The sequence below is a fragment of the Sciurus vulgaris genome, assembly GCF_902686455.1.
Source record: "Sciurus vulgaris genome assembly, chromosome: 5".
NCBI lineage: Eukaryota > Metazoa > Chordata > Mammalia > Rodentia > Sciuridae > Sciurus > Sciurus vulgaris.
The window spans coordinates 103,122,251-103,136,941 of record NC_136465.1 but is presented as its reverse complement, the minus strand read 5'-3'; the positions used below and the strand labels follow the sequence as shown (position 1 = coordinate 103,136,941).

General features: G+C 35.5%; 1 protein-coding gene across 1 annotated transcript in view; it reads left to right on the top strand.

Annotated features, from left to right (window-relative positions):
- SLC2A13 (solute carrier family 2 member 13) overlaps positions 1-14,691 on the top strand; it is a 332,293-nt gene that overhangs the window by 63,745 nt on the left and 253,857 nt on the right. Inside the window, exon 3 of the mRNA XM_079139372.1 lies at positions 1,176-1,384. Coding sequence (XP_078995498.1) covers positions 1,176-1,384 — 209 coding nt within the window. The remainder of the gene's footprint in view (positions 1-1,175; positions 1,385-14,691) is intronic.

Genomic DNA, 14,691 nt, shown 5'->3' with positions numbered 1-14,691 from the left:
GCAGCTTTTTATATTTTCAGTTATTAAATTAGGATTATCTGCTTCCGACTCCATCTTTTTTTGCTGCAGGCCTTTACTTCACAGTTAGTGTGGTAAACATGATGCTTAATGGCAAAATGAAATACGAATACTATTAAAAACAAATAATAATAACATTATAATTATTCACAGAAAAGAAATAGGTGTAAAGAAACAAACTTGGGCACTTAATTTCAGGAAAATTCATCTTATAGGCACACAACAGTTTTATCTTAGCCTCATTGTTAGTCAGCTTTCCGTTACTGTGACAAAATAAAACAATCAACTTATAAGAGGAAAGTTTCATTCTGGCTCAGGTTTCAGTTGATGATTAATTCACCTATTGCTCTTGGAGCTGTGGCAGGTCAAAACATCATGGCAGGGAGCATTTGGCAGAGGAACTTTCTTACCTTGTGGAAGTTCAGAAGCAAAGAGAAAGAAGGGGCTAGGATCCTAATATCCCCTTGAGGGCATGTCCCCAGTGACCTTCATCTCACTAAGTTCTACCTCTTAAAGGTTGCACTGCCTCCCAGTAGCACCACAGACTGACAACCAAGCTTTTAACACATGGGCCTTGGGGAACACTTATCGAAACCAAAGCATCCCCAATTTTATATTGTAAAATCAGAACTCTATTAGTGTACTATTAGGGGCCGTCAAAATGCTTGTTTTATGTTTTGTGATACTAGGGATAGAATCCAGGGGTACTCTATTCACTGAGCTATATTCCTAGTACTTTAAAAGAAAATTTTAAAAATTTTGAAACAGGACCTCACTCAAGCTTATTTATTCATCTTATGAATTCAAGCTAATTTGGAATTCTTCTGCAGCAGCCTCCTAAATCACTGGCATTACAGTCATATGCCACCACACCTGATCGTATAGTGTGTTTGCATGATGTGTTGGTCTAGAATGTGTATATATGATTGTGACTTTTACCCATTATTTTTATCATAATTTGTAAAAGAAGTATTAGATTTTTTTCATTTTTCATTTTTCAGTACTGCATAAAATATTATAATGATGTATACATGTATTATAATTTTAACTTGCCATTAGAGATTATTGTGGTCAGCCCACACACAAAAGCATGTGGTGAGTACATACTCAGTACTATTAGATCACATTTTACAATAAATGTAAATTTCTTATTGCAGGTACATGTTGGGACTTGCAGCAATTCCAGCAGTTATACAGTTCTTTGGTTTTCTCTTCTTGCCTGAAAGTCCTCGATGGCTAATTCAGAAAGGACAGACTCAGAAGGCCCGTAGAATTTTATCTCAGATGCGTGGTAACCAGACCATTGATGAGGAGTATGACAGTATCAGAAACAGCATTGAAGAAGAGGAAAAGGAGGTTGGTTCAGGTATGTGAATTTCATACTTAAGTGAAATTTAATACTATATGGTGGTTTCATTTAGAAATTGTATTCCTTTACTATTATTTAATATAGCTAAGTTATATAATGATTTTATGGACATAACCAAACCAAAGTAAATATAGTTTCATTTAAAAAGTAATATAATAATTTTGAAGGAACGAAGACTGCTACTGTCCTCACATAATCACATAATCATATTTCTTTTGTTTTACTATTTTCGTATTTTTCTAAATTGGATATACTTGATGTAGTTGTGATTTTGTATGTTTGTATCTTCTGAATGTCTATGTATAAGTCACTCAGATGTATAAATACATGCATTTATTATTGACCTTCCATATTAACTTAAAAAAATCATAGTGTGAAGTATTTTCAGAATAAATAACGTCAGTTAAAATATTAAATGCCTTGTTAACATGTGTATCACATTAATTTCCATACCAAATCTTTCCATACCAATTTTTATTAACAATATGAACACCTTCATGTATTAGTTTTCAAATAATTGAGTTTCTGTTTTTATCAGAATGTTTAATTATATATCTAATCCAAAATTTTGCCATTTCAGAAAACCAAGGAAAGGCTCTAGTTAATTTTCACTGAAGTATTTATTTCCAGAGAATATATTATATAGACATATAAAAAATATTCTTAGGATCTATAATCTTGACAGTCTGATTTGGATAAGCAATTGCAGGATGTAAACAGTGTGTAAAAATAGGCATTACAAATACATTTTTTTAACAAGAGCAATGAACCTGCTTTGTTCACATTTCCCAAGTTTGTATTTCTTTTATTTTTATTTATTTATTTTTTTTTACTATACTCAGGATAGACTCTGGGCTTCATGCATCCTAGGCAAGTACTCTACCACTGAGCTGTATCCCCAGCCCTTTTGGAGAAAGGGTCTTGTTAATTTTCCCAGACTGTCCTTGAACTTGGAATCCTCCTGCCTCAGCTTCCTGAGTAGCTGAGATTATAGGCCCGTACAATTGCCAAATTGGTATTTGAAAAGCTTTGACCTTCCTTTTGTCTCTACATAATTGGTAGTTCAAATGGTAAGTCTAGTTTAGAGTTGTGTTGTTTTTCATACCTGAAAAAATACTAAACATACCCTTTATTAATATGTGTCATAAACAGATGTTAGAGGTCTATTTGCTCACCTTCTCCTATTTTTGATGGAGCTGAATGCCATTGTTTTCCTCAATGAATAGAATGCACACTTTGTGGAAGCAGGTCACCCACATGGGACTTGACATAACTTTATGTGTATATGCAGCACAGTAGGCTGGTGCTATTACCTTCTTACCCAAAGACCCAGCTAACTATGAGCCTCTTCTGTGTGAGGGTCATTTTTATATACTATAAGCACCCAATATGTGTCTGACAATGTTAGCATTTCCAGAGTAGCCCATCAATATAAAGGTAATGAGGGTTTCCTTTTATAAAATAATTTGCCGAGTTCTACATTGTGTTAATTTTTAAAAAATTAAATACAAAGTGTGTTAAATTTAAAATTATTTATTTAAATGTCATCTTCTTTCATGCTCCTATCTAAATAGTTTTTGTAGTTATCAGTATAGTTGAAGCATATATGCTATTATTACACAAGTAGAAAAAAAATTCGGACTGTCAGGATAATGATACTAAATTCTTTTTGGGTTTTATGTATTTATATAATGAATAAGAATTTAATTAAAAACTTCTGTTTAGAGGGAAGGATACCTCTGATTTTACTACAAAGCATTAAATGTATAGCTTCATTTTGAGCTTAAAAATATGTCTGGTTTAGCCATGTGGTTGACAGTACACACTAGTTGAAGAAACAAATTTATTTATTTGTTTGTTTATTTTTGATCATCAGCAATGTAACATATGGGAGCAAGACTCTATGTCACTGCAGTTTGTAAATGGAGCCCACTACTGAGATTCACATTAACAAACCAGCTTGGTTTTGGCCCTTAGTCAGTTTGCATTTAAGATTAATAGGCCTGGTGGACAAATGCACAGGGAGAAACAGCTAACTGCAAAGTAATAAAAATGTCTGGCCCAGAGAAGATGAGTCAGCCCTTTTGTTGGAATGCTAGAGTATGGCCTGTTAATCTGTCTGTTGATCCTGAGGCTGTGAATTTTGAGCCACACCTTCAAGCTTGGGAACTGTGGTCAGTGCTGTGTAGCTGTCTGGAGGGAAGAGCCTTGACCTGGATAATCACAATTTAGCCAGATAATGCAGGAGGTTAGCAAGACGGAAGGTGTCCTGTTTTCTATATGGAGAAATGTTCTATCAGACAAGGTGGCTTAGTTCCTTGTTACCTGTGAGCTTCCTCATAAATAGGTTTGGAGCCTGATTATCCAACCATGACTTGTCTAAAGTGTTTCCCAGTGGGTTTGTTACTATTTTGGTATTTGCTTCTGTGATCCTTCTCTTTTAACAGAATTTTTTTTTTCATGGTCATTTGAGTTTGAGGAAAGTAGGCATAGCTATTGAAGTATGGATTCACTACATTAATCCCTCTTCTGGATGTGAGAGATGTCAGGTGAACATAGCCCTGTTCCTCTGTGTAGAAAGCCACACTTTCTGCATGAGTACCACAGTTGTTTTGGTTGTGTCAACCACCCGGGTGAGGCTTCCAGGCCAAGCTGTGGAACAGGACTGGATTGTCATGGAATTCCATCTCCTCTGTGTCAGGTCCTCAGCAAGGCACATAGAGTCTTGGTGATTTCTTCACTAAAGTTGGCAAAACAACATCAAAAAGGCATTTTATGGGAAGAGAAGCAAACATTTGGTTTTCACATGTGCTCAACACTGTTTATACTTCCTGTAGGAATAATAAAGGGAGACTAGAGGAAACAACAGCTTGGTTTGGAAAGCTCCCTGGAGTGGGAAACATGGGAAAGGAAAGATTGATCCTGGCTCCACCTCAAATTTGTAGTGCTAAAAGGATCTGGAAGAGTCATTGAGTCTCAGCTTTTGGGGTTTGTAAGAATAGACAGCTAGATTATAAGAGCTCCAAGTTCTCATTTTTTTTTTTTTTTTCTCCAGAGTTTTAAAATGTGTAGGAAATGCTTGCTCTTTACTGAGTGGCACTCAGTTGAGGTGGGAAATGGCCATAAATAAGTCAGATGAGATTCTGATCTATCATTTGGGGATAAATATTAAATAAGATAGTAAATAATTACCAGATAACTACAAATTATGTCATTATTTAAAGGAAATAAACAGTGTGCTGACACACTCGTAGAGGAACTGAGAAGGGCTGCTGTTGGTGGGGTGGTTAGGACAGGCCTCTGAAGAGGTGGATTTGAAGTGTGGGACAGAAGCCAGCAGTATTGAGAACAGGAGGGAAGAGTGTTTTGAGCAGAGGGAGCAGTGGCATAAAATCATATGTATCATTAAGTATAAACAGATTAGTATTTTGGGTCTGTTTCAGTAGTAGCTATAAAGTGTACCAGATTTTTTGGACATTTTGGTAAGGTCTAGCTACATATCTTATTTATAAAAAGTTGGCAAGCCTAAACATTGAATTAATAGAGAGAATCAAAAGCAAATTTGAATACAAAATATTATGAGTACCATTCCCATTGTACATCGCTTATATTTTGTTTTCCTAGTGTATTTTAATGGAGTAGATGTGTAATAGAGTCATGGCTTATATGTACAACAGAGATAGAAGCCCGAGAGAGACCTTGATAATTGATTAAGGCAGTGATTAGCAGACTTTCCACTTAGCTTCAAAGGTTGGAGAGAGAGAGAGGCAGGACCTATGGGGTATGAACACCACACAGCAGGAGGCAGCTCTAGTAAGCTCAAAATTTGCTTGATTTTTTTTTTGTGTGTGCTTTATCCTAGAAATAATAAAAGTTTAAATTCTGTTCTGTAGTACAAAAATGCTAAAAATGCATTTCCTAAAAATCTCAATATTTCCTAAATGTTTGATCAATGATATTTTCCCAAATATGTTTATTTAATATTTATTTCCTAAATGTTTTTCCATATGTTTATGTGCCCCATCCCTGTCATGTACATCCCTCAGTTTGACAGTCAACTTAACCCATTAAGTCCCAAGTTTTCAATTCCATAATGAAATGGACACAGGTACATTAAAATAGGTTGGAAATCATGACCTAGGGCTTACACATCTTTCATGTATACTTTCATATACACACCCATATGGATACATGTGTATTTTCAAATACTCATTATTGTTCTTCAAAGAATAGAACTCTGAAACCATTTATTTCAAAAGTTATCAAAAGTGGTATATTTCTTGCTCAATTTAAGTTTTCCTAGGTGTCCCATGTATAGGATAATGGGACTTAATGGGTTAATGAGTTGGAGTTCCTCTCTTGGGCAAATCCATTCAGCAAGGTATTAAAAGTGAGGCATACCCCATATCACTGGAGATGAGTGAGTATGTTTGAAGGATAAGAAGATAAAAGAGTCTTTGTCAGGAGCTTTAAGTCATAGTAGGTAATAATTGTTTCCCATATTAAGAAAATAAAATCAATCATCAAAAGACAGGAATCTTTCCAAAGGCATTTTAGGGAGGAATTTAGAAGTGAGAGTTGTGTGTTCATATGCTCTGTGCCATCTTGTTCAATAGTGCTCAGTTGACTTCTTCAATTTCATGTCCTCTATTAGAGAATAAGAAGTGTATTCCTGGAGTGAGATATAAGTAACACAAAGGCGGCTGCTGCTCTGCTGTGTCAGCAGCAGTTCTGAGCCCTGTGAAGTGCCCTCAGCCAGGGCTTCTCCACTCTGGACCATGGTAGTAAGGCAGTATCCTTGAAGGGAAAACATGACCAGGAAAGCTTTTCCTCTGCACCTGCAAATGGTGATGTGTACAACCCCTCAGAAAACCAGGGAAAAAGAAGAAATGATGAGGGAGAAAGGGGTTGTCTGGATAGCTTCAGTGCAACAGCAGATGGAGGGAGGGGGGAAGTCAAGGCAGACATCCATTACAGAGGCAGGAGAGAATGGCCTTTTAGAAACCTGTTTATTTGTAGTGCAGGTTCAACCTACAGAACTTAAAATGTAGATGAGCTTTTTATCCCATGTGGGGGAAAAATATATATATATATATATACTTACGTATATGTATATTTATATAGATATGTGTATATATATATGTGTGTATGTATATATATGTTTGAGATTATGTAGATTACAGATATTTAAAAATGGAGGTGCTGGATAGACTACAAGCTGGAAAGTTAACTTTGCTCTTTAGTCACTGAAATTGTGTGTGTGTGTGTGTGTATTTAAAATTAATTTGCAGTGCTGGGTATTAAACCCAGGGCCTCATGCATACTAGGCCAGTGCCCTACTGTTAAGCACTGTAGCCCTAAAGTTTTAGATTTTAGGCATATATAGAAGTAGAACACAGAGGCACTATCTGTTTCAGGTTGAAATTAGATCCAGGTCTACCTGTTGCTTAGTTACTATTGCAGGGCATTCAGGTTACCCATATGTTGTATAATTTATGCAAAAGCATTCAAGCCAACAAAATTTGAATTGTTTAATTTTATCAGCTATTGAACTCTGTAACCTGGTTGAATGTTGGCTCTGTGTTTTGCTTTTGATGGGGAGTTTAATCTCTAGTCTGGAAAGGAAAAGTGTGGTAGGGAGGGGAATTTATTCAAGTTCCTCCTGTGAGTTCATTTTAAAACATGATTTGATTCACCTCCAGCCCTTTAGGGTCAGGCTTACTGTGTATGTGAAGGATGGCTGCATGTCTCCTTTCTTTTCCCTCCAGTAATTTTGCAATTAGGTCACCAAGTCCTCTCTCCTCATAAGTCATTTTTTTTTTTTTTTTTCTGGTGAATTGATAGTCTGTGGCCATTTCAGGAAATCATGTTCTTCAGGGAGGTCAGAGAGGGTAAATATGTATCATGTTTTGATGGAAATTCTTCTGTAGTTTCTTGAAAAATCAAATTCCAGAATAATGACATTGTAGTTGGATGTTCATTGAAGTTGACTTCTGATGCCTTTAGAGGAAAGTAGTCCTTTTCCTCAGTATTTTAGGTTGGTTGTGTGTATTTTTTTCATGTAGTAGTACAGTGTCATCTGACCCAAAGCAATGCATATATGTCATTTCTTGAGTGAACTTGAAATGGATATTGACAAATATTGTCTCTTAGCAAGATGACCCATAATTTACTGAATATTAGCAAATAAAACATTTCTCTAGCCAATATTCCAGAGGTTGTTGGAAAATTCTAAAAATTTTCAGAGCGAGGCTGTTACACATATCTACCAGTTATTAAAGCAGTGTTTAATTTTTTGTCCTTTTGCTAACAGTGATAAACTGAATGGCTATGAAAACAATGTACAACTGTATTCACTTTGTAGTAAAACTTATTTTCTTAACCATGATGACTTATTTTAAAACTCTATTTCATTCAATATGGCTTTAAATAAAGGTTGCCATTGACTTTCTAAACCCCAGAGGGCTTTTAAAATCTTAAGCAGAATTGGAGCAATTCTTGGATTTTACATTAAAATGTCATTGACTCTCCTGTTATAGAGGATGAAGAACAGCAGAGAGATTTTTCCACTCGGCATACTCGGGGGAGAAGAAAATGTTTTTCAGATTACCTGTAGGCTTTTAAGCCATTCTTCTTGATTTATATTGAAAGTCCAGATTGTCTTAGTAAGTAAATAGATAATACTTCAACCCTCTGTATTTCTGTTTTCTTGCTGAGTTGTGCTTAAATCCATATCTCATTAAAGAAAAAATCCATGCTGAAAGAACTTTGTGTCAAAGATTTCTTTTTCTCCAACTCTTCATGAGGTTCATGCTGGTTTTTAATACTCTGTATTTAATACAATCAAATTGGAGAGAAAATATCCAGAAGGTAGGCATTTCAGAAAAGAATATATGATTCCTGAGTTGCTGCTTCAGGGTAGTTCATGGTCCACTTAACATTAAAACCATCATCAGTACAGGTAGTAGTGTGCTTTGTAAATAAAACCATGGTCTGCAGAGTCTTTTCCCCCTCTAGAAAAGAAAAATTGCTGTGCCCTTTAAAGGTTACCTAGGCTTTGGAGAAGGTTAGAGGAACATCCTGAAGAAAACTAATTTTTTAAATTTAGTTCTGGGACATTTTAGTGGTCACAGGACAATTTCATTGATGGACTCTAGGATAAGACTGTTAACAGCCATGTCATGTACTGTCTGAAAAAACTTGCCTGTTCTCAAGTGTTTCCTCAAATTCTAGTAAATCCCTAATATTTTACCTCCTCACATTTTAAATTAGATTTGTGTTTGGAAGAGAGAGTGGTTCAATGCCATTGATTCTCCCTCTGTTACCATTCTCCATCCTATCTACTTACCGGGCTGTGTTTTTCATCAGTGTCTTACTGAGAACATGACCTAGATGCACATTTCAATTAGCTTGCTTATTAGCACCTATGTTCCTTGCAGTGTTGTAGCCATCGATAAGGAAGTATGTACTTGCCAGAGTGAGGAGAGAACTACTGGGTCTTTGAAGCTCGGACTATAATCAGTTGCTGGATTGTTGCCTCACAGTTTCAGTATAGCTTTTTTTCTCTGAAATTTTCAAAGTACTTCTTTGAAAATGACTCCCACCAGACTTCTCATAGAATTAAATTAACTTTAAAAATTATATTTTAGAGAATTGAACCTAATAATGATTCTCCCCTAAAGGGAAGATGGATCCCAGAGATTTTTATTCAGATTGGAATGATGACTAATATGAACAATTATTATTTACTGAATACCTGTTTCTGTAAATGTTACAGTACACATCTTCTAATTCCTAAAAATAAAACTATAAAATCTAGACATTGTGCACCATATTCTACTGAGAAAGTGGAGGGCTGAGAAGGACAAAGAGCTGGAAAGGGCAGAATCTGAGCCCCACTCACTGCCTCTGCAGGGTTCCCTCCTCCTCAGTCAGCCCTGCCTCTTGCCATATTATGCTGTGTAGTTTGGATAGAAATACTGGGGGAAAAGAAAGAAAGAAGGTAAAGAGACTCAGAACCTTGTCTAAAGGGAAAGAATGCAAACAACTACAGAAAATCAAACAATAGCTATCAAAGCAAGTTGACAAGATAATTTAGTCCAATTCTTGTATCTTGAGGGCGTATTTCCCGTCGGTTTCTTCTGTCATTGTGTGGGTTAGGTCTCTGACACTCATCCTTTCTGCCTTGATGTCAAGTGACTTCCACTGTCCTCCTTGCTTCTGTAATCTTCTCTCTCCATCTCATTTCCCCGTGGCCTCCTGAGTTTTTCCACTACACAGAGTGTTTCCTTTACGGAAACACATGCCTCGACTTATTGAACTTCCTTTAAATCTGGTTTTGACCTTCCAGATTTATTTCTCTGTGGTCAAGATTCCATCATCAAACAAAGACAGAAAGAAACAAGCACCCTGTGCTTTCTGAGTAGACCTGACTCGTGAAGGGGAAGAAGTGACAGCGGTTGAGTCTGAGGGGTAGGATTCATGTTCATGAAGTCAGGTGTACCACTAGATAGTTCCAAGTGTCTGTTTAGTCCAGTGAACCCTGCAAAAAAGAAAAAAAAGTGATTATTGTAATTACTATAATTCACAAGAAGAGTTACATTAAATTTGAAAATAAGAGCATATTAATAAGTTCCTCTGCTAAGATGGACTTTTGAGCCTACTCTCCATTAGCAAATTTAACACAATTCATTGTGCAGTTTACTTTCACAATCTTATTCTTTTTTAGGCTGAAATAGAAGTGCTTAAGTGTTTCTTCCTCTTTGTCAAGAGATGCTATAGATTGGGAAAAATCATGTTTTATCTGAAAAAAGAACTAATGAGAAGAAAGTAGTAGTGATGATTCAAGGGTGCTTTTAATGTAATAGGTTTGGAGCTGTTCTCTTTATTGGCATAATAAGATATTATTTTTGATGCTTTATTCTAGGACTTAGTGAACTGTGTTCTATTAAGGGCCACCATGCAGATACTTGGCTTTGTGGCCATGTGGTCTCTGTTATAGCCACGGAGCTCTGCTGGTGCAGCACAGAAGTAGACATAGATAGCATGTGAAAGGATGAGTATGGCTCCTCCCAACAAAACACAAAGTTTATTCATACCTTTTATAAAAACAAACTGACTGATTTGGCCTTATGGGCCATACTTTGCTGCTCCTTCTTTTGATTAGTCATTAAATATGCCTGGCAGTTTCCACAGTTTTTTACTTTAAGGCTTCATTTGGGGATGCTCCTCGCCTGTTTTTTTTTTTTTTTTTTTTTTTTTTTTAATATGTGCATCGAGGCCTCTTCAGGATGAAGTTTAACTGTGGGTATATTTCCTTTGTGCAGGTGGTATGTAGTCACACAAGAACCCATAAGGTAGTGTCACATGGAAACCTCTGGGTAATTGAAGCAGTTAGTGTTTGAGACTGCTGCTCAGGGGGCACTATTTTAACAACTGGGACATGGTCATTTTTGCATTCTAACAGGTCTACCGCAACACCCTGGGTATCACACCAGGAGAGGCAAGGGTCTGAGGCAAGGGTTTCATCATCTGATGCTGTGGCAGACTGCCCTGTCAAAACATCTCGAGCCCCTTGTTCATGCATAATCAGAAATCTTAGTTCCCTCTCCTGAGATTGCTGTAAAAGCAAGATATTGCCCTTTTTGAAGGACACAATGCATTGGACAAATAATGTGATGATTTTCTTCATACTTTTGGAATAAGAAGGAACTTCTCAAAGAACAGGGAAAAACAGTGGAAGTTTATAGAGCATGTGAAAAATGAAGTCCTTAGGAAAGGTGGAAGTGAGTCCTATCTGGGAATATGAGACGTAGGACACCTCTTTTCCCTGTAGTCCTGGAGCACTTCCATGGTACATCTCTGTAGCAGTCAGCACTAGATAGATGTTGGTGCCCCCTACCTCCACAGTGACTTAGCCTTACTTACCTTTGTATGCCCACCATAAAGTACTTTCACTGCTCCATATTAGTAATATATACTTTATAAATGTTTCTCTGAGTTTCTGTACCTGTGGGAGGATAGATGGGAGTGTCAACATTTGACTCCTGAGGTTTGGGGGAATGCACAAAACAGCTTCCTTCTGAAGCCCATGTTACACGGAGTTCATGGAGATTGCTTATCAGATGAACAGGAGCAGAAGAGTATGTTTAGAACATCACTGTGGAGTTTTACACAAACTGGCATTTATTTTTTGGTACTGGGAATTAAACACAGGGGCACTTAACCACTGAGCCACATCCCCAAACCTTTTTTGTATTTTATTTAGAGACAGTGTCTCACTGAGTTGCTTAGGGCCTCACTAAGTTACTGAGGCTGACTTTGAACTCAGGATCCTCCTCCTTCAGCTTCCTAACCCACTGGGATTACAGGTGTGTGCTTTTGTGCCCAACCAAAACTTGCATTTATTATAGTTATTAGGAATTATTAATATTTTCTTTTCAGTTGTTGACATGTTGGTCCTAATTAAAAAACTTATTTTTGAGGTTGAATATTTATAAATGTACTGGAATTTCAAACATAAATGTTATAAAATCCCATGCGAATCATTATTTGTTAGGATTAATTTTAAAGCTATGTTAATGTCTAAATTTTGGAAATACCACTTAAAAGTTAATGACTTAGGCTTTCATTCATAATTTTGGAAAGTATTTTTTATTTCATATTAAGGCCTTAGTAGAAGAAATACACACTTCAAAATGTGGTAAAAACTTACCTTCTGCTATGGAGCCTATGAAATCCTTTATTTCTACCAGCTTCGACCACAGTGGCCTTAGCACTCTTAAGACAAATCATTTTGATATGGAATTGTAGTCACAATCCTAGATGTAGAATTTGGTGTTTGTTTTGTCCTTCTAGTCCCTTTAACTGACTTATATTGAGATGAACCCACTTCAGGAAGTAATTGGAAACTTATATTCCTCTAAAATGTTCTGTGGAGAATATTTTGTTGTAATTTTGTTTTTTGGAATAGTTTATCAGGGTTTCGCTTCACTTCACCAGAATCACTGATGCACAATTGGCATCATTCTTTCAATAATTCTGTAGGTTTTTCTGTCTTAAGCTTAGTGGTCCTGCTTGAACATTCATGCGACTTTCTTGTAGTTTTTTTTTGTTTTTTTTTTTTGAACAGTTTATTTTAGAATTTTGTAAATTCCGAAACTCCATACAGAATAGCGTAGCTGCTTAGCCATACAGGGGACACTTTTGACTAATATTATTTGAAATCTTGTTCTTAAAGAGCAAAGTTTTAAAAATAATCAGATGCTTTCATAGTTTCATCCATTAGCATTTTTTGGTAATTAATAAAACAGAATGATCATTCTTTTAGCATTTATCATGTGCTATACACTCCACCTAGCATTTTATGTGATATTTTATCTTTTAATTCTGCAATAATACTGTGTGACATAATTGTTATTATTTTACTATTTTATAAGAAAAGAAAAAATTAGGCACGGAAAACCTCAAATAAATTGCATAGATTCTCTGGCAAATATGAAGCCAAATTAGAATTCAATATTTTTGACTTCATATCATTACTATATATTTTGATAGATTTTCATTTTTTTGCGCAGTAATGCAATGTGGTAAATTTTGCATAGACTTGTTGAATATACTAAAATGACTGAATTGTATACTTTTAAATAGTGAAATGTATAGTATGTGAATTATATCTAATAAAAGGAAAGTTATCTCCTCCAGCCGAGTGGTTTCATATTAGGGCTTAAGGGAAAGTAGTTAGATTCGATGTTATATCTTACCCAGTTATTCTACTCAGGAAAAAATTTCTCAGCTTTTAAAATAATTTAAATTAATTTACTCTTATTAGGTGTACAAAAGTGTGAGTAGGATAAGTGGTTTTCCGGGTTACGTGGACTTAGCATTTCATTATTGAGTCAGAAATATTAACACATGAGCTGTTTGAAAAATAGAATCATGTTGATTTATCTTTGATTTTATATACACACTAGTGGCATCATTAAGTTTTTTACCTATGAAGCAATTTATTCCATTCACTGAAAAGGAATTTTGCTAAACAGACGAGACTTCAAGGTGTGAATTAAAAGATTGAGTTTAACTGTTTAACACTGGAATTAAGGATTGTTTTAAAATATTTCCTTTTCTTAGTTGACATGAACTTTGTATATATTAATGGTGTACAGTGGGGTGATTTGACACACACACACTTTGAACTGATCGAATCGGGGCAATTAGCATATCCATCAACTCGAACATTTGTCATTTCTTTGTGCTGGAAACATTTAAGTCTGCTCTTTTAGCTAATGTGAAATAGTCAGTTGTTATTAACTATAGTCAACCTACTGTGTGATAGTCCATAAGAACTTAATCCTCTTATTTATTTTTGTCCCTAGTAATTAACCCTTCTCTTCTCTTTTTCCCCATCCTTTTCCAGACTCTGGTAACCACTCTTCTGCTTTCTACTTCTGTGGAATTAACTTTTTTAGGTTCCAATTATGATTGAGATGATGCAGTACTTCTTTTTCTGCACCTAGCTTATTTTACTTAATATAATTTCCTCCAGACTCACAGACTCATCCATGTTCCTCCATATCACAGGATTTCATTCTGTTTTATGGTTGTTTAATATTTTGTTGTGTGTGTGTTTGTGTATGTGCGTACATATATATATATATATATATATATCACATTTTCTTTAGCTTATTCCTTTGATAATAGACACTTTGATTTCATAATTCTGGAGATTGTGAATAGTACTGCAGTAAACTAAGTGAAGATGTCTTTTGACATACAGATTTTTTCTTTCTTTGGATATACTCCTAGTATCAGGTTTATATGGTAGTTTTATCTTTAGTTATTTTAGGAACCTCCACGCTGTTTTCCATAAAGGCCTACTCAATTACATTTCCACCAAAAGTGTATGAGAGTTCCTATTCCCCAAACACTTGCCAATTTTTGTTATTTTATTTTTCAAATTCTTTTTGATGATAACCATTCTACTGTGAGATGATATCACATTGTGGTTTTGGTTTGGATTTTTATTATGATTAGTGATAATGAGCATGTTTTTATGGACTTGTTTGACCAGTCACATGTTTTCTTTTGAGAAAGATCTATTCAGATTGTTTCAATTTTTTAATTTGGATTTTTTTTTTTTTGCTTTGAGTTTCTTATATATTTTTTATCTCTTGTCAGAACTATAATTTTCTCCCATATTATAGTTTGTCTCCTTGTCTGTTGTTTTCTTTGCTGTGCTGAAGCTGTTTAGATTGATACAGTCCTATTTTTCTATTTTTGCTTTCATTGCCTGTGATTTTGGGATC